General features: G+C 33.8%; 1 protein-coding gene across 2 annotated transcripts in view; it reads left to right on the forward strand.

The window, feature by feature from the left end:
- The window catches only part of LOC145664099 (neural cell adhesion molecule 2-like), a 791671-nt gene extending 773983 nt beyond the window's left edge, over positions 1-17688 (forward strand). For both annotated transcript variants that reach the window (XM_081730447.1, XM_081730448.1), the window contains exon 13: positions 8965-17688. In XM_081730447.1, coding sequence (XP_081586573.1) covers positions 8965-9129 — 165 coding nt within the window. In that variant the 3' untranslated portion in view covers positions 9130-17688. The remainder of the gene's footprint in view (positions 1-8964) is intronic.
- Positions 17689-21107: the final 3419 nt, after the last annotated feature.

Raw genomic sequence — 21107 nt, forward strand, 5'->3', positions numbered from 1 at the left:
AAATTCAGTTGATCCACAGTAAATTTACAGCACGTTGGAAACGTACCAATAAATAGATAAACTTAAATGTATGATTCTTTATAGAATAGCTTGTACAAAAAGTAATATTGACTGTTCGTCGAAATCATAAAACTGTTTGTACACATAGAAAATCCAAAAGATTTATTGTGAATTTAAATTATCGAACCAAGTGTTTGTTTTGCGTTTCTGTTCTTATAATACGAAAGAAATTATTTACTTTCTAATTTATAACAATATATTGCTGTACGTAATTTCCTCATAATATTGTAAAGGATATAAAGCCAATGTCTATGGTTTAAAGACATGAATTTACTTCTTACTCTTCCTGTGCAGTTCTCTTTCAATTCAGACGAAACCATAAAACTTTTCTATCGTGACGCTACGCACATAATTTCTTAAGATATTCTTAAACTTGATTCATGTATAAAAGTGAATAGTAATAGAAGAGGTGATATTACTTTGTCCGTATTCGTTTACAAATCTAGATACTCGGGTCAATATTTCGAAAGAAACTAATTTTTATGAACCATAATTAATGGCTGCCATATTGGATTCATAACTGGGCTTGCCAGTAGGCCCGTAGCCAGCCCAAAAATGTAGGGGGGGCGATCCAGCCATATTATAGTTCATCACCATATTATAGTTCATTTGCAATCCTACCGTGAAAATTTAAGGGGGCCAGCAAAAATTTAGGAGGGGCGGCCCCCTAGATCCCCCTGGATACGGGCCTGTTGGTCAGGCTACTTTGTGCTTTTGGTGAAAGTGGGACTTATGAGGAATACATGATAAGAGAATGATTTGTTTCGTACAATGCAGCATCTATCAGTGATGTTTTATTACGGTAAATGAACTCTCGCTCGACATTTGGGTAAATCAATTGACTTAACGCGAATCTTTAAATTGTCATAACTTCGTTGTTTATTAACCAATCTTAATGAAATATACACCATACGAAAGATAATTTAACACTCTTTAAAACGGTATACCACATCTTTTTCGATAATCCCAGCCGTTTACTTGCTATTTTAAAAAATATGAGTTGACTCCATCATAAGAAATGTAAAGTTTCAAATTAAATAATTTCTGTAGGTTTTAATTTCAGTGTTAGGTAAAAACTTTTGTTAATTTATTAGACTCTGTTATCTTCTACGTCGTTTAGTTTTTGAATCGTGAAGATTGGACTATTAGTTAAGGAGATATATGCATCTAAAACCAACACTATGAATTCGCAGAGGCGGCCATCTTTGATAGCCGCCATATTGGATTCTGGCCACCTGTCGGAGTGGGGCCACTTCGATTTCTGCTTAGTTGGATCAGGGGAACAACATATCCGAATGGGACCTTTTTAACACAAAGTGCAGGATATTTCTCCTAAGCTCCCCTACTAATGTCCCTTGTTTCTCTTATTTGAAGCAGAATAGGAAAAAACAAATTACTGAACCGCACACATACTTCGATAGTCAGTGGTGCCCATCTCCTTAAATGCTTGGCCTAACCCGCTCCCAATTTACTCTCCTAAGAAAAAGGGTAGTTGAGGAAATCAGAGATGGTTATGAAAAAGGCAAGACAACTTGAATTGTAGACTACATTTTATTCAATTTTGAAAAATTTAGCCGTTCTTAAGGTGGATCACTAGGTGTTCTTGGTACTATGATAAAAACTGCTTGAATAGTGCGGCGTTGCCAGGTAGTGTCGAGTGTTTACTGGTGCCATATAATAAGAGAAGTAATCATGGGATTTTGCGTGGATACTTATTGGAGAAATTAGTTTTTGACCTTTACCGCAATTCACAGTTAAGTTCCGCTTTTCGAACTGCAACGCTAGAATCCAGGAATTAAACGTACAAATTTGGCAACAACGCATTATAACGTTCTGCGCAAGTTTCTTCTCAAAATCTGTTTCCTTAAATGTAAATTAATATTTACATTAGATGTGAAACATAACACGAAAAACGGTCAAACAATATATCTATTTTGTAATAAGATAGTTTTTTTAAAGTACTGTACACATTCAAATAAATAGTTCATAAATTTGAGCACTTCTTGTAAGATCTAACATCAAGTGCCATCTTGTGTGCTCATTGTAAAACGAATCAAATATTTTTCTTTTATTTGTTTTCTATTTCGATATCAGAAGGCACAACAAAATGAATCAGTGTCTTGTGCTGTAGCTGAAATATAACTTTATCTTATAGCACAATAATTAAAATATGTAAAGTTTCATTCCGTAGTAGTTAAGGGAAGAAGCTGAAATATTTACTGACTTCCGGGTGGTGATCCACCTTAAAAGCGTGATTATGGTATAATTAAAGTTAGATTGTCGACATTTGACATTTTAAATGCAACAATACATAGTAGGAGTCAAAATGATGGACCCGATTTCAGAAATTTGTTCTTTGAAGTCTAATAAACGTATGCTATTGTGAGACATGCGTTTCGAAAGGGTAACTTTCAAAGTTTAGTTCACCTTTAAAAATTACAGTAAACAATAGCCCAATAATAGGCATACTGATTGGTAATAGGCGTGATTGGTCAGTTTCGTGTTGTCACATCTCTTTACTGTCTATTGAATAGCTTTCGCCTAATGCGATTGTACTGTTGCGGAAGTAATATGATGCCACACACATTTCCTTGCTTAATTATTATGGTAACATAATGCGGCGAAGGATGAGTTTTTTTTTTTAATGCTCAAAGTTGGCATTGCGATAAGATGCAAAAAGATAGTGCAACCAAAACACAGTTAGGAGTGATTTTTAATGTTTCTTTATAACAACACAAGCTAATTTGATCATTTTGATAGCCAATAATTAAGGTGCAGAACTCAACATTCAGATTTCTAATTGGGGGCCGCGGTGGCTCAGTGATGGAGCGTTCACCTCTGGTGCTTGGGGTTTCGGGTTCGATCCCAACCTCCACCAAGTGATCTTTGTGGTGGACAAATACCGTGTGCATGGGTTTCCTCGGGGTTTCTTCCCACTTTCTTCATTCTACCGTTTCATTCATTTCTCATCATCACCGTCTCCTTTAACCTAGCCGGAATAACTGTGGGATTAAAACTCAAAGATTTCATTTCATTTTCATTTTTCCTATCTCTAGTTATAACATGTAGTTTTGTTGAAATTATTCCACAACAGTTTGCAATTTTATTTCGAGTGTGGTAATTCCATATTCATGTGTAGTTTAGTATTATAATTGACTAGCAGCGTTCACCCCGCTTCGCTGCGGTCACCCCGGAACGCAATAAACTTTGTTACTTAGATAATTTTTACTTTTTCGCTTTCAAGTGATATGATAAAAACCATAGAAGATTGCAGTAAATCTTAACATTATATCGCCTGTCATTTATGTTAACCCGCCCCGCTTCGCTGCGGTCATCCCGGTGCTGGCATATTGTAAAAGTGTCTGTAAAAATAAGCAAATCAATTAAAAAATTTTAAACAGAAGATTCAAGCTATTTTCCGCTGTATATCGCCTGTCATTTATGTTAACCCGCCGAGTGACACGGTCATGCGGGTTGCATATAAATACGTTTATTTTTACCTATGATGAACTAATAACAAAGGATTTGTACGTTATGGACACTTGAATGGTCAATTATCTCAAGACACTGGTAATTAAAAATTAAAGTGATATGATAAAAACCATCTAGGGTCCAAATCCTAATAACCCCCCAAAAATGAAAGAAATTGGTTCAGCCGTATTAGCGTGATGAGCGGACAAAGGATTTTGTACGTTCTCTTTTATATATATAGATTCCAGGGATGTGACAACTTTCCCATATACCAGCAAAAATTACTTTACTTCTTTGGAATCATTGCCGCGGTGGCTCAGTGGTAGAGCGTTCTCCTCTGATGCATGGGGTTCGGTTCGATCCCAGCTCTCGCCAAGTAAGCTTTGTGGTGGACAAAACCCGTGTGGGAGGATTTCTCGGGGTTCTCCAATTTCATTCCACTGTCATCATTCGACCATTTCATTCATTTCTTATCATCACCGTTTCCTTTAGCGTAGCCCGCATAATTGTGGGACGTAAAACTTAAAGAATTCATTTCATTTCTTCCACTTTAGAATCAATCATATAGAAGACCGTGTCTGGAAATTACGCATTGAATAACCATTTTCCGTTTCTGTTAAATGTATCCAGCACGTCTTTCATTGATCTACACCTCTGTTGTTGCCTTTCGACGCATGACCATTGACATACACAGTGCATATGAAAAATCAATTCAATATGTTTATTTAAGAATACAGTGATGATTTATGTCTAACTTTATTGTTCTTTGTTGACAAATGATGTCGTTTTCTTTTCTTCTACAAAGATTGCTACTCTGCTATGTCCTTAATATACGCTTGTCATTTGTTTCTTTGGAGACCTTTTTTCCCCTCTTCTTTTTCCATCTCTTGTACTAGTAGTTGTATCAATACTTCTTGCTTCCCCGACGGACAAACTTTTTCTAATGCGTTTTATCTTCCTTCTGTCGCTTTCATTACGAGGTTTCATTTGGGATGCCACCTCCTAACCACCATCAATCTCTGCAAATATGGCCCTGTTAACTCACACCCGTGCCCTTCCCTTAAGTTAGCGACAGATATCACTACAATTCTCCAGAACCCTCCTGTCACCCATTCTTTTTTTTTTATTCTTCCCCCCTCGACACTCATCAACGCCCTTCAATTAAGGCAGAGACGGTTTCCCAGCCCGTAATTCTTTCACGATGTAGTCTTCGACAATAAGAGATTGGAAAAGTAATACTCGTAATGAAGGTAGGCGGTCATTTTAGCGAGAACAAATGAAATTTCCCCTCAATTTCCCTTTCTCACCGTATCTCATTCTTTCTTCCTAAAAATGTTCCTTTTAGTCGTGCTTAAGTGTTACAAGGTAAAGGAACAAGTTTAAAGTTACGAGATTGTGGCTCCCAATCAGATTACTTTCTTATGTATGGCTTAACCTGTCTGTTAGATTACATGCATATATCAGCAAGAAAAAAGTACATGGTGATTTGAGACTAAGATTGGTTCACGCTAAATAGTTTTTCGTGTTAAATTTATTTTTAAAAGTTTTAAACAATTCAGCACATAGCACCTATCTAGTTAAATATGTTATTTTCGTGGAGTTTAATTCGAGGAACACAATCCAAACATTCAGCTGAGCCTCCAGTGTTTCTGTAAGTTCCGCAAAAATCAAAATATGTGAAATTATCTCTCAGTTATAGCATCTTCAACGTCTTGAATTTCGAGAACGAAAAGAGATATCGACAATAGTTCAGATTCGGAATCATTATTCATGCTTTCATCGTTGTTAGAAATGTCATAAGCCTGCTTCCGGACTGACTTCGTCTGTCCTTTAGTGGCTGTAATGGATTGGATTTCGAGATTGAAAAGAGCTATCGACAAACAATCCTCAGATTAGGAATCATGACTCTCGCCTTTCACTGCCGTTATTATTTTCATAAACCGCTTTAATAACATTCACTTTCTCTTTTCATCATAGTAGTCTTGTATCTCGAGAATGAAAAGAGCTATCAACAAACAATCTTCAGATTAAAATTAATAATTTTCACTTTCATTCCGTTACTATTGTCATGAAACTGCTTTAATAATACTCTGTTTCTCTCTCTTCATCATGCTGTCTCTAGCTCCTCGTATCACAAAAAACAAAAAGGTTATCAAGAAACAACTCGTTTTCATTGTCGTTATTAATGTTATGAAATCAGATGAATAACATTCACTTTCTCTGCCCCTCAATGTGTGTCTTGAAAACGTAAAGAGCTATCAACAATCTTCAGATTAGGAATCATAACTCTCACTTTCACTGTCGTTATTATTGTAATAAAGTCTCTTTAATAACATTCACTTTCTCTTTTCATCATAGTATCCTCGTATCTCGAGAATGAAAAGAGCTATCAACAAACAATCTTCAGATTAAAATTAATAATTTTCACTTTCATTCCGTTACTATTGTCATGAAACTGCTTTAATAATACTCTGTTTCTCTCTCTTCATCATGCTGTCTCTAGCTCCTCGTATCACAAAAACAAAAAGGTTATCAAGAAACAACTCGTTTTCATTGTCGTTATTAATGTTATGAAATCAGATGAATAACATTCACTTTCTCTTTTCATCATAGTATCACCGTATCTCGAGAATGAAAAGAGCTATCAACAAACAATCTTCAGATTAAAATTAATAATTTTCACTTTCATTCCGTTACTATTGTCATGAAACTGCTTTAATAATACTCTGTTTCTCTCTCTTCATCATGCTGTCTCTAGCTCCTCGTATCACAAAAAACAAAAAGGTTATCAACAAACAACTCGTTTTCATTGTCGTTATTAATATTATGAAATCAGATGAATAACATTCACTTTCTCTGCCCCTCAATGTGTGTCTTGAAAACGTAAAGAGCTATCAACAATCTTCAGATTAGGAATCATAACTCTCACTTTCACTGTCGTTATTATTGTAATAAAGTCTCTTTAATAACATTCACTTTCTCTTTTCATCATAGTGGCTATTGCTGTTTGTATCTTAAAAACGAAACAATTATATCGACAAACGTTCTTCAGATTCGGAATTATCACTCTTACTGTCAGGTCCGTTATCAATGTTGTAAAGCCGCTTTTAGCACTCATTTTGTTTGTCCCTCATGGTACCTTTAACACATTGTACCTCAAGAACAAAAAGAGGTATCTTCAAACGGTCTTCATATTCGCAATCATCACTCTCACTTTCGTGACCAATATCAATATTATAATGCAGTTTTAACACTCACTTTGTCTTCCTTCATAGTATCTGTAACACATTGTGTCTCAAGAACGAAAAGCACCTATTGACAAACGGCCTTCAGATTAGAAATTCATTATCCTCGATATACGGAACCAAATTCAAGGTTATGACTTATCTGTTAGCTGTATCGCTAAGGAATATGTTTTCGGAAGAAGTTGTTCTTTAAAAACATCTGAGCACGAAAAGCTATCGGAAAAATTACTTCAGCTCCGGAATCAGAATCAAAATTTTCTCTGACATTTTGAAAATTGTGAAATGCCTGTCAATACTGTCACGCTTCGGCGAAAGGATGGTTCTCGATTCTCGACTGAGTGAATGGAAAAGTCGAAACAGTCGTTAATTTGGTTGATACGAAAACGATCTGGTATTTATACGTATCTGCCTTCAATATGACAAATGTTATCAATTCAGATTCTTATACCATTTTGTTCTCACTAATCGATTACTGTCAACTTCGCGTCTTCCATCGTTAGCTAATCATCCAATATCTGTTACTCTTAATAGTTAAGAACTCTCTCAAGATTATTTGGTTAGTGTACACATCTTCAGAAGGGGATATATGGGTTTGACTCCCGGTGGTAGCTCATCTGCTTTGTATCCCACGTTAAGCTGTAGGTTTATGTCTCATATACGTACAGCTTAACGTGGGATACAAAGCAGATGAGCTACCACCGGGAGTCAAACCCATATATCCCCTTCTAAAGATGCGTACACTAACCAAATAATCTTGAGGGAGTTCTTAACTATGTCTCATATACTCTCAGTGCTGAGCACAACGTTAAACTTCAATGTAATATTTATTTCATCACTAAACGTATAACTACATCAAAACTATTATATAAATATATATTCTTTATGTAAGTTCAGCTTTAGCCTAATTCCTAAACTACAACTACGGGGAATTCATTAAGCATTTTTAGTACACTGATTCTACCAACAAGTCTAACAAAATTTACTCATTTTTGACACAAATTTGTAGTTGGCTTTTTATTCAAACGTTCTTGAAAGTTGCAATGACATATACCACCAAAGTTCACCCTTGACGGTTGCGATACCACCAAAGTTCACCCTTAAACATGATACAATGAAACTACTTAGTTTTAAAATTAATGGAAGATACCAATTCTATATCTCAAGATACTATACAACCAGGACAGGTCTCAGAAGATTACCTGGGTAACTTTTAATACACAGGGTGTGAAAAATAGTACCGTTAAAATTACCGGAAACCTACATTGATACGGGTGCCGCGGTGGCTCAGTGGACCGCGTTCATCTCTGGTACATGGGATCCTTGGTTAGATCCCAGCTTACGCCAAGTGAACTTTGTGGTGGACAAATATCGTGTGCGTGGGTTTTCTTGGAGTTCTCCCGTTTTCTTCTGCTTTCTTCATTCCACCATTTCATTCATTTCTCATCATCACCATCTCCTTTAGCTTCGCCTGCATAGTCCTGGGACGTAAAACTTAAAGATTTCATTTCATTTTATATTGATACGAACGGAGATATGGCTTCAGGAGCGAACGTTGTAGTTCCTGAGGGAATCTCCTCTCACATTCCAGGCCTTTCCTGAAATCATTATAATATATAAACAATAGAGACTGTTTATTTGTATCATTTATCCCTGCTGAAACCTTCTGTTTAAATGACGGTATTTTCCTCTATGGTTTATTCTCAATGCAACAAATAGAAGCAATTCCACAGTACGTTATTGCAATTTATGGTATTATCGATAACCATGGTTAATATTTACAATAAATTAGACTAATTCAAATCATACTAAAAATTCAATACTTTGCAACTCGAGCAATAATTGTTACTTTGCGAACTGCAAATTTTAATAGATAATATTTTGTTTTCTGTTTGAAAATTTTGGCTACGTATTGTGCTTTCTTAAAATTACTACTGACATATTTTGCATCTAGATTTAAGTCACTAGATACATTACAATAGCAATCAGCTGCATTTTATTTTCTTAACAAGAAGAGATCGGGAATGTTTTTCCTACCTTTTACATTGGTAGAAATAACAAACTTGATAAAGAAAATGGTTTTATGTTTTTGTCATACTAGTGTGTATTTTACTTAGAAATGCTACATCTATTTTAATAATGATAACGAAATTATATCTAATTATGTTCTTTCATTTCTTTTTAATTACAGAGTCATTACCCCACGACAGCAGTCCCATATACTTGGGAGAGATCACAAGATTTAAGGATACCTCCTACCCGAGTGGAAAAACCACCAGTGTCTGACATAGAACTTAACGGAGTTGTCATAAAAGAACGCTTAATGGCGAATAGGCTACCCGAAAGTTGTGTATGAAATTCTTCCTGTTAGGAAAGAAAGAACAAAAAAGAAACATACTATAAACAACATCCCCTAATTAATTTGTGTATGTGTGTGTGAGAAAGGAATTTTCAAAATACAAAGAAGGAAAAAAACAGGAGGAGATTTTAAAAAAAAAGAAAAAAGTGTGCACAACGTCCATTTTCCTCCTGTGCTTCGGTGCTTTATACATACAAAAGGTAATGAAGTGTAAGTGAGCGAGTGTCTGACTATCGTATTTTGTAACAAGAAGAAAAAGTTCATGAAGTGAAAGGTGAATATTATGTAACTTTACAGTTGTGTGAATTTGAATTTTGAAAAAAAAAAGAGAGAAAAGAAAAAGTAGCATGGATTCCAAACAAAAGTTGCTTCCTGAGAGTATTGTTTGTGATACAGGACTCGGTTGAAATTAGTCGATCAATTTTATTTGAAAACATTTGGCAAGGATAATTAGCAAACCATGTACAGGGCAATACTCAATTGCTAATTATGTTTTTAGATACCTCAAAGTTCCTATGTTACAGAACTCACATACATTGTTTTTCTCTTTTTTTCTTAACGTTAAAGTACATGGTGCTTCATACTCCTAAATAGTTTGAACACTATGCTTCTCATCTGACGATATTATATTATTATTATTATTATTATTATTATTATTATTATTATTATTATTATTATTATTATTATTATTATTATTATTATTATTATTATTATTATTGGTTGATGCAGAAACATTGAATCACAATCAATTAGTTAGTTTGAGAATTTTGGCTCAGAAACAAACAAAGTCAGAACATGTTAAAATTCTCATACCCAGAAAATAATGATAACAATCTCATTGTGTTTAGTTGCAAAGCAACAGTAATACGAATACAGTCATCAAATAATAACTAATAATAGTTTATCATAGGATACTTGCAAGGTAATACTTAATCAGAAAATATTAATAACTCAACACTTGTTAAAGAAGTGTTAATAATTCAATACTTAATCAGGAAATATTATAATACTTGTTTTGCAAATATAATAATAGAAGATGTGGTCAGACTTAATCAGAAAATGTTTATAAGAGAATATTTGGTTAAAAAATACTGACAATGTAATACTTAATCCAAAAAAAAAAAATTACAACGTAATATTCTGTTAGCAATTGCAGGAATTTAATTCTTGATCAGAAAATATTAGCAATGGTGTTGTTGCCAAAAAATGGCAATATTAAAATATTTAATCAGATAATAATTCAATACATGCTTTAGGAATGTTTTAACAATCCATTACTTAATGAAATTAATATGTATTCAGCTAAGAAAATATCAAAATGGAAAAGAAAAAAACTGTTAGAGAATATCTATGAATAATTTAAAATATTCAGTTAAAAGATAATTATTTGAAAGGAGACCAAATGTCTTCAAATAGTTAAAAAAAATATCGAAAAGTGGAACAAGAGCTTATTAGACAATATTATTTTACATGAGATACCGTTATCACGACTAAAGCAGATTCCTGGAATCCAGGAATCTGAATTATCTGCTTTCAATTTCCAGCCATTTAGAAAATCGGCATTTATTTTCGCTTTTCTCAATGGTTGCAAAGGGAAAGCTACTAGGTGACTCGTGATAACGGTACCTCATGTAAAATAATATTGTTTAGTGCGCTCTTGTTCCACATTTCGATTATCTTTATTTATTTGAAGATATCACAAAATTACTGTAAAATCATCAGTGTTTTAATTTTGCCTCTTAAGTATAATGCATATTAAATTATATATCTTTATTTTTCTTACATTTTCATTTATATAAATATGACACTGTATTTAAGCTAAGAAACCTGCATATTTTCAATAATATCTGAAGAAATTAATGAGGTTTTCTGGTCTCAAATAATCAGAGAAAAGTATATACTTTCAATATAGCAAATACAATTTGCCTATTATGTATAAATTGCAGCATCAGATGAACGTTCACAATAATATTGTCGATTAAGGTAGGTTTTCCTTGCAATTTTCAATGACATATTCTATGGAATGTGTTTTATGGCTCCCCAATGCAATCCTTTGTCAGAATATATTAAAAAATCAACAATTTGATTTTTAAAAAAGAGCACAATGAAACTTATAATCATAAATATTAATAATCAAAGAGTTCGTTAGAAAAATTAACAAATTCATGACTTAATCTGAGAATATTACAATGTAATACTTTATTACAGTTATAAAATGATACCTTATAAAAATAACCAGGAATGCTTTGTTTCTTCAGTCTATTCTATGAGAAAAAGGGTAATGAATTTTAGTAATGGTAATACAAGATTTCTAATAGACATAATGTAAATTTATTATTATTATTATTATTATTATTATTATTATTATTATTATTATTATTATTATTATTATTATTATTATTATTATTATTAATACAGTTGCCAAAACTACTTAAAATGATTGATCGACTAAATTTACAACAGAGTACTTGATTGTAATGGTCTCAAAAATGGCGCACAGTTCATTTTTTAAAAAATATTTTAAACAAAAGAATAAGTTCTCAGATAGATAAACGGAATAAACCCCAAATAGAGGATGTGGTTTCGATTTGACAGGAGAAATATAAAACAGTTGACATTTTATTACAAACATCGTGCACAACGTCCAATATCCGCCTGTACTTTCAGAAAGTGTGGTTCATGAAATGAAACTTTAAAAAAAAACTGAAACAAGTTTTGCGTTCGAGGTAAAAAAAAACGATTAAAAATAACTTTTTAAAAGAATAATTTTTAAGAAAATGTAATACTTCCAGCGAAAACAAACAAAGACAAAAACAAAGTGTACTGTTAAGTGTTCTAGATAGGTTATTATAACGAAAGAACAAAAATGTTTTGTTTGTGTTGCCTACATGCAATACCCCATTTAAGATACTTAAATAAAGAAAAAAGAGTCAAGGTTTATTCAAACAAGATATGCCTTAAGAGCGAAGTGTATGTTAAGGATCAGTCAAAGTATATTTGAGGTAAACTTGCTTCACGCAAGAAGTACACTTTAGCTGGACGAATTCTTGAAAAACATCTAACATGCTTGTGTAATTTTGTTTATCTATTTATATGTTTATTTGTTAATAAGATCAAAGTTAAAACAGAGTTACGTTTAGTATTACTTACGAGACAAGAAATCGTCTCGTTAAGTTTTGTAGAACTCTCGTCTCATCTCGATTATCGACGACTTCTTCCTGGTCTCGTTCCAAATCTCAAAAAAAGATTTTCACGACTAGTTACATTTTGTAAATTTATGTGCAAAATTTAATCTCTGATTTCGTTTTTTTTAAAAACTTTATCTAGGAGTTATGATAATACTTCCACGTTACGAGAGATTCACAAAAAGTGTGATATACCAACATTTAAACCATCCTTATTATTGGAGAATATTGGGTAATGACTTGTGTAACTTTAAACGTTGATAAATTCTCTTCATTGTGTTCGTACAATCATTTCATCAGTATATAGTTTTTATACTATAAATCATACAACACTAAAACAGTGTTTGAAATCGTAAACTCATCTAACTTATCAAACTCATCTATTTTATAATGTATTTCTCGCCTCGTTTTCACTACAAGAATCGAGACGAACACTGGCTATGATCATACCTACAGTCAGAGTTAGCTAAAATGATATGTTCCTTTGCCCTGCTCCGGATATAAATTATTCAAATACTCACACGAATATTGACTACTTGAACTTTTATATTGATATCCTGATTTCGTAATAATTAACGGGTAATTGAATCATTTCGTAATTCATAACAACTGCACTACAGACGCGAAAAATGTTCAGCAGTGGAAATCCACTAGGGTGCGCTTGAAGGACACCAACAGATAAAGTATGTGTGCAAGAATATTGTAGTATTAGGGCACGCGAGTGGCATTGTGCTTCACGATGAACGTCACCAAAGTGCACTCGTGCTAGAACATCTATCTTATTCACCCGATCTTAGTACTTGCAATTACAGTCTCATGTCCGGAAAGTAAAGAAACCTTTGCGTGGTAAACACTTTGCCACCAAATATAGGACTGGCATGTTTCTCTACCGTAAATACAGGATGCTCGTTGAAGAAAATGAAAGCATATTTCTATGAACGTATGTAAAATGTAGTTTATTTCGACATTTAAAAACATATTAATTTAACTTTTTTGACAGTACACTCAATTATTTGAGTATTTTGTTTAATAGTACGCGTGTGTACATCATGAACTTCATTACATCCTTTGTAACACCGATTGATGGTTAAGAATGGTCTTCACTACTATATTTATCTACTGGTTAAGGATTTATGAGCAACTGTTTGTCTGACAATATATAATTATGTAATTCATTGCAAATTTACTAAACATTGCAACATGGATTCCACTATTCTCGGATAAAGTTTGTTTCTGTTTACTTTACTGTCCACTCACCAGTGAAAATGAACTTTCTACATTAGAATTACGTATTCAAATGGTGATACCTTGGCTGCTGCGGCTGCTTATCTGAAGAACCAACCATGACTCGCTCACTCGAGCAGAAGAGTTGTTCAGAAGCGCCGCGTTGGCTCGTTTGTAAGTGTAGGGCGTAATGTTGTAGTTCTTCCATGAAAGCATGAGCTATACTGAAAACAAATTCTTTTGTCATGACTTAAAAATGTGAAACGCCTACCTGCAGTACGCAAATACAGCACAAATGTGTGTCCTGTACATCATGCACGACAATACTGTATTGCATATAGAGTTTCCAAACGTCCTCTTTTATTTGTACATGTTCTTCTTTTTGAGTTCTAAGAATAATCCGGGTAAGTTTGTAAGAAAATTGGGGAATGTTCTGTTTTTGAGGAGTACAAATAGTTCCTTCAGCTTCAAGATCTATTGCACGCAGCATATTGCACATATTCTTGCAATGTTCAATTTACAGGAAATTCTGTACAACATATTCATCTGCAAGCGCGAAGGAAAGAATATTTCAGTAATCGACATTGTAAAAAATTAGTTGTACAAATTATATTTTCTTGCTACGTCATTAAGAGGTCACATAGCTCACATTATTCAAGACGTTTCTCACCGTTGGCGATGATATATAAACGTCACGGGACATTATTTTCAAGAGTAGATTGTACCTAATTATTATTTTGTGTGATGATTTATGCATATTAAACACTAATAGAGCAATGAATTCGTATCAAAGTAATTGTCCCTTGCTTTTTGCTCCTGGATACAGACATCATCTGCTGGTGGTATTGAGAAGGACCTTTTTCTGGTCTTCATGCGAATATACAGAATGACTTTCCATTGCTGAACCTTTCTGTTAACTGTAGTAGAGTTACCACTACTTACGTATGAAGTGACTCTCATATGTTGGAAGACTTGGTAAAATATTTTTTTTAATACTAAAACTAAAATCTTGATTTCGTTATGTGGACATGTTCTTTCACATCTTTTTTTTTTTAAAAGTAGTTATTACTTCATCGTAATGAATACTTACTCAGAATGTATATAAGTAAAACTGATAATATTTTGGACATAAATTAGTTATGATTCAGATCGCTTTGTTTTTCAAAATATACAGCAAGAGTTTCATAATAAACTGACTGTCAAGTGTTTAAACATTTAAATAGTTAATTACCATAACCTTGTCTCTAAACTCTTGCACACCTTTCTTTGTATCTAGAGTTTCAGATTTTTTAAAGATAATTAATAATGCAGGGTATGGAATTTGATCGTTTTAGATACAACTTACCTTTAAAAATGTTAACGATGTAAAAACAGTTGAAAATGTTCTTGTGTACCTTTATTATTAACTTTGTATAATTCCTCCTTTGAACATATGATACAAGTGTTTGTGGAAGAAAATTTGTAGAGCAACTTGATGTTTATTTACATTCGATTATCTAGAAATTGGAAGTACAAAGTTAACGATTTATATACGAGGACCGTTCGGAAAGTAACCTCCGATTGGTTAAAAAAGAAACTCCAACGTACAGAAGAAGAATTTGTTATATACATCTGAAAACTACTTTTTGTTCTATTTCTCAACATAGTTTCCATAAACATTAAGTATTGGTCATATCTCTGCATACTTTGCTTGGAAATTACATCAGCATAAAAATCTCCCGCCTGTAACCGAATTTTTCAACTCCTCATCATCACCAAAGCACTGAGATCATATAACAGAGTCCTGGAAATTTATGGAAATTCATCCGAAAGCTCTGGGATTGAGAAACGTCGATTTTTGCGAATTTTTTCATCAATTTTAGGTTTACAGCTGATCTACCGCGCACGTGTGTGCAAAGATGACAGTACTACTACTACTATTTCACGCACAGTGACCAATCGGAGGTTACTTTCTGAATGTGCCTCGTATATCAAAGTATAAAACTTTTTCGAGAGTGAAGTTTAATTATTCAATTCAAATTATTTGATTTTTAAGACAAGCCTCAAATTTGACAGATAACTCTGCCCAATTAAGACTCTCACTGTGGAAAGTGATGGAAGTAATAAAGAACTTAGTATTTCCTTTTAAAGCAATTTACCGTGCTTAATTTTGGAAACGGCAGCTTGAACTCCAATCAGGAAGCAGAAGCTATTATCTCCAGCCAATTACCTGTTCCCCTAATCCATATGCTAAATTCTTGAAGTATGATAGAAGTTATTATTCCTGAACTTCCTTGATTCTTAATATAACTATTATCACTTTAAATTATAGCCAGTCTTCAATCTATTACCATAATAGTAATGGGAAATTATAAACATTATAGGTAATAATGGGAGAAATTTTAGGAGATTAAAAAGGAAATAATGCTTCAAAATACATTAAGTTAATTAATTCCCATAATTTTGAAGCCAAAAATAAATTACTATGCTGCATTCATATTGTAAATTCGAGTTGTATTGATTTTGAGTTTAACGTCCCTTTCAGCAGCGAGGCTATATGAGACGGGACCTACTGATTAACGTGGAATCCGAACCACATGAACTCCTGCCGGGAATCCAACCCGGGTCTTCCACTCCAAAACTCTGTACGCTAACCGCTTTGTCTGCTAGTTTTCAATCGAAAATCGCCACTTATATGTGCAAGTAAAATTTAGTTTTCCCTTAATCTGTTTTCTTTTTTTTTTTTTTTTTTAATATGAATTGAATATAACAATAAATTCTACTATTAAAGAAACATAAAGATACACCATGACTAAAACTCATACATAAATAACGTTCACTGCCAGTTGCTTTTGTGAAAAGAATCATAATGTTCATTACTTAAAGGTAAAAGAGCTACTGGTAAACCATAAAACCAGATGGCTATAAGAGACGAAGTATTATAATAATAAGCTTACATAAACAAACAAACAAAGAAAAAAGGGTCATATAGCTACAGCTGGGAAAACTTATCCTTTGCTGTTTGTTACTAGCACCACAACGACAAAAACACCACCTTCATCTTCTTCGTTGTCGTCGGTGTGAAAGATAAGACATGACAAGGCACTAAAAGAATCTTAGTTGATTGTGCCTTAAATATAGGACTTAAAACTACAAAGTAAGTGAAAGGTGTTTTGTACCAGAATAACAAACAGTGGCCAAAGGCAAACTACATTTAGTGTATAGTAGATTTAATCTTAAAGTTGTTGAGTACGCAGGCTATCTTTAATTGCTGCCTCTTTGTTTTATATAAGGATTTATTATTTTTCTTTGAAATGAGCTGGAATTTTAATGTTGTAATTTTAAAAATTCTTCTTCAAGTTAAAGTTGTGTGTCTTTTGCATTTCCGAAATGAATTTCCATTATAAAAATTTAAATTATTTAAATTACATTCAAACATTAAAAATTAAAAATTATCCCTCAGAAAATTTAATTTGCACAAAGAAATTTAAATAGATATCAAGACAAAAATCACTACAATCAAATCATTAAACGTCTGTTTATTTTAAAGAAATAAAAAATCCCCATGTACAGCAATGGGACAATAATCAAAGATGGCGAAGATATTCCACAGCGTTAAGCACTTGAAATGTTATTGTTGGTAGTACAGAGGTATCATAAACCAGATTCTTAACATGGCTAAACGACAGCTACAATTCTATCAGATTTAATCTTAAATATAAGTCAGCTTCAACCATTTAGATGTGTAAATTCAGTTTATCATTATAATCGACATGAATATGAAGATATTTTTAAAAAAATATGTATCTAAAGAAAATTGGTATCTTTGATTTATGTTTTAAGTTATTAATGATATAATCATAGTATCATGCCATCTTCAGTGCTAACCAATTTGTTAGAAACAAATGAATGACGTTGAGGCTTCAGTCCAGCTTAAGTGTACCATTGAGTTGTATGTATAACTACTATGTAAGGACTACCATTTTGTGGCAGTTCATTGAGGTTAGATGTATTTGTAATGTCTAAAAAATTGAACGTAAAATTTTAAATAAAATGTACAAAGAATGCAAGGAAAAGACGAATACAAAAAAGGAAAAATGTATTTCAATTTTAAAAAAAGTAAACGATGCATTTTATATTGTCCAAGTGATTTTAAATAAATGTAGAAAAATGTTTCATTTTTCTCTTGTTAATTCCATTTAGTTCCCTAACCTATACAAAGTAATTATAGTACAATACCTACAGTACAATCCCAGTTATGTTGGACTAGCAGCGTTCACCCCGCTTCGCTGCGGTCACCCCGGAACGCAATAAACTTTGTTACTTAGATAATTTTTACTTTTTCGCTTTCAAGTGATATGACAGCGTTCACCCCGCTTCGCTGCGGTCACCCCGGAACGCAATAAACTTTGTTACTTAGATAATTTTTACTTTTTCGCTTTCAAGTGATATGATAAAAACCATAGAAGATTGCAGTAAATCTTAACATTATATCGCCTGTCATTTATGTTAACCCGCCCCGCTTCGCTGCGGTCATCCCGGTGCTGGCATATTGTAAAAGTGTCTGTAAAAATAAGCAAATCAATTAAAAAATTTTAAACAGAAGATTCAAGCTATTTTCCGCTGTATATCGCCTGTCATTTATGTTAACCCGCCGAGTGACACGGTCATGCGGGTTGCATATAAATACGTTTATTTTTACCTATGATGAACTAATAACAAAGGATTTGTACGTTATGGACACTTGAATGGTCAATTATCTCAAGACACTGGTAATTAAAAATTAAAGTGATATGATAAAAACCATCTAGGGTCCAAATCCTAATAACCCCCCAAAAATGAAAGAAATTGGTTCAGCCGTATTAGCGTGATGAGCGGACAAAGGATTTTGTACGTTCTCTTTTATATATATAGATTAAGTGGGATTGAGTAAAGTTCTATTGCCGAAATTAAGTGGGATAAAGTTCTGTCGCCAAAAGATTTTAGAGCAGTTAAGTAAAATCGAGCAATGTTCTCAAAAGATTTTCGAGTGGTTATGTAAGTCAGTAAAGTTATGTTGTCAAAACAGTTGGTAGCAGTTTAGTGTGGTTGAGTAAAATTTTGATACAAGATTTTAGAGCTGTTAAGTGGAATTGAGCAAAGTCTTACTCAATCGGAAAGAAAGTAGTTCTCTGTGTTTTACACAAATAGCTATTAAAATTACTGAAAGCGACCCAGAGTCATTGGAAACAAAAATGTATACAGGATTATGAAGATGTTTGATATAGCTCAGCCATAATGTCTTAATTCCCGGCTGAGTTGGAAACACAGAGTGTCCCAGAAGTAACGCGTTAGAATTCCTTTTAGTGTTTATTGATCACATTGGTACAGTTATTTAAAAAGCTTCAAAGTTTGACTCTTCTGGGTCAATACATTTTTGCCAGCGAGATTTCCATCCTCCCTGAATATACTCAACGGGGATGTTCTTTAAAATCTCGTAAAAGTAGTCTTGATCTAGTCAATGGTGTGCAAATGACGTCATTTCAAGAATTTTTTAGCTTGTGAAAACATACTAAATCTTACGTGCCTGAATCGGGACTGTAGGGCAGTTACAGAGCCGTTGTAAGCCCATACATGGATCAGGTAATCATGATTCATCCTGTGTTTCATTCCAGTTTTTTGAGAACTTCCACGTAACACTTGGGGCTGGAGGTCCCTTCAGATGATGCAAACTCAGAATGAACCACCCCTGTTGCATAAAAAAAGACAATGAGCATGGCTTCCATTTTCGATTTGCTCAGTCTTGCCTTTTATGGGCGAAGGGATTGCGCTGTGTGCAATTCAGAGCTCTGTCTTTCCGTTGCAGGATCATATTCAAAGAACCATGTCTAATCACCGGTTATTACATTGTCCAAAAAAATGAAGTCTTTTCCACAACACTTCACAAATTCTTCACAGCCGCTCAATTGTATTTTCCGATAGTCGATGAGAACTCTTGAAACAAGTTTCCTGTACACTTTCCGCATCTGCAAATCTTCCGTCACAATCTCAAATGACACTTTTCAAAATGTTTGGTGTGTCACTCAACAATAGAACACTCATTCTTGAATTAGAACTCAGTAACTGAGGTACTCAGACCACAGTATTGTCAACACGCGATGTTGCAAATCGTCCAGATCGGGCTTCATCGGTGACATTTTCTTTCGTCCTTGTCTGAACATCTTGTGTCAACCATCCAACTGGGATTTGGTCAAAGAGTCATCACCGAAGGTCTTTTGAATCATCTGACAAGTGTCACTTGGGGTCTTGTCCAGTTTGACGCGTAAGTTGCTAGAGAATCTCTGCTGCAGGGATTTCTCCATAAGGACTTCGACGACATTTCCAAACTGGGATTTACCCTGACACTGTAGGAGCTCGGAGCCAACTGCCAGGTAGTGTGTTGTTTTTCCAAAGCCAGCTACTGCACATCCCATCTGGTGGAAATGCTCTGCGACGGAAAGTCAGAAAATAATGTGACAAATTACTTTTGTGACAAACCCTGTATAGCGTAATATGGAGTACAAAACCCTCAGTCAAATGCAGAAGGCAATAATTAGATCCATTCTCAATCAACTTTGGTAGGAAAATGTCAATATAGTGTTGTGTGTATAATTTTCGTCAATTTCATTGTTTCAGACATTAAGTCATTGATGAAGACCTATTTATTTTCATTAATCAAATCATTTTTATCACAGTACAATAGAATTATTAACAAAATCCTTATCCACAAAGCTAAAGGAGATACTTAATACTTAATTGATTAACCTTTCGGCTTTGTAGCCTAAGATCTGAAATTGAAAGGTTAAGGGAATGTCACGTTGCTATAAGAACAGAAATGAAAGAAGAAACATGTCAAATCCTGTTCAATTGATTTAAACTCGCATCGAAAGACTGGCTGTTTTCACATATCGTCTAGAGGCAGACAGCTCTCTTAATGAATGTTCACTACTAAGCTTCGTGCCTTCAGACAGGCAGCGAAAGCAGTACTTGAACTATTTTTTATCGAGAACAGGAAAACAAGCAAAAGAATTAATACACAATAGTTTACATCTCTATTATTATTTACAATATTTGCATATGAAAATATTTATGCTCTACCCCAGCTGTGCTCATCTACTCCAAGTGATTGTGCCCAGTCCCTCAAACTTTAGCACTCTGCTCTCCTTCAGAAATACACAGGACACCACATCACGTTATCTGCCGTTTCTTGAAACAAGATCGTACTATGTTCGCTAACGCCTCCCGCTACAATTTTGTTCTTAGAATGTGTTTTTAAAGTTAAAAGTTAACAATCTCATTATTATGCACTGGTGGAAAGAGAGACGGTGATTATACTAATGAATGAACTGGTGGAATGAAGTAAAGGAGAGGAAACAGGGAAACAATAAGAAAACCCACACAAAGATGTTTGTCCTCTACAGAGACAACTTGGCACTAGCTGGAATCGAACCAGGGACCCCACGTTCGTTCGCCACTAGAGGTTAGCATAATTCCATTGATCCACCTGATCCCAATAGAAAATGCATTCTTTCCTATGATAATTAATTGTTATAAATTGTTATACATGCT

Source organism: Thermobia domestica, chromosome 11 (genome assembly GCF_964235325.1).
Source record: "Thermobia domestica chromosome 11, izTheDome1.hap1.1, whole genome shotgun sequence".
Taxonomy (NCBI): Eukaryota; Metazoa; Arthropoda; class Insecta; order Zygentoma; family Lepismatidae; genus Thermobia; species Thermobia domestica.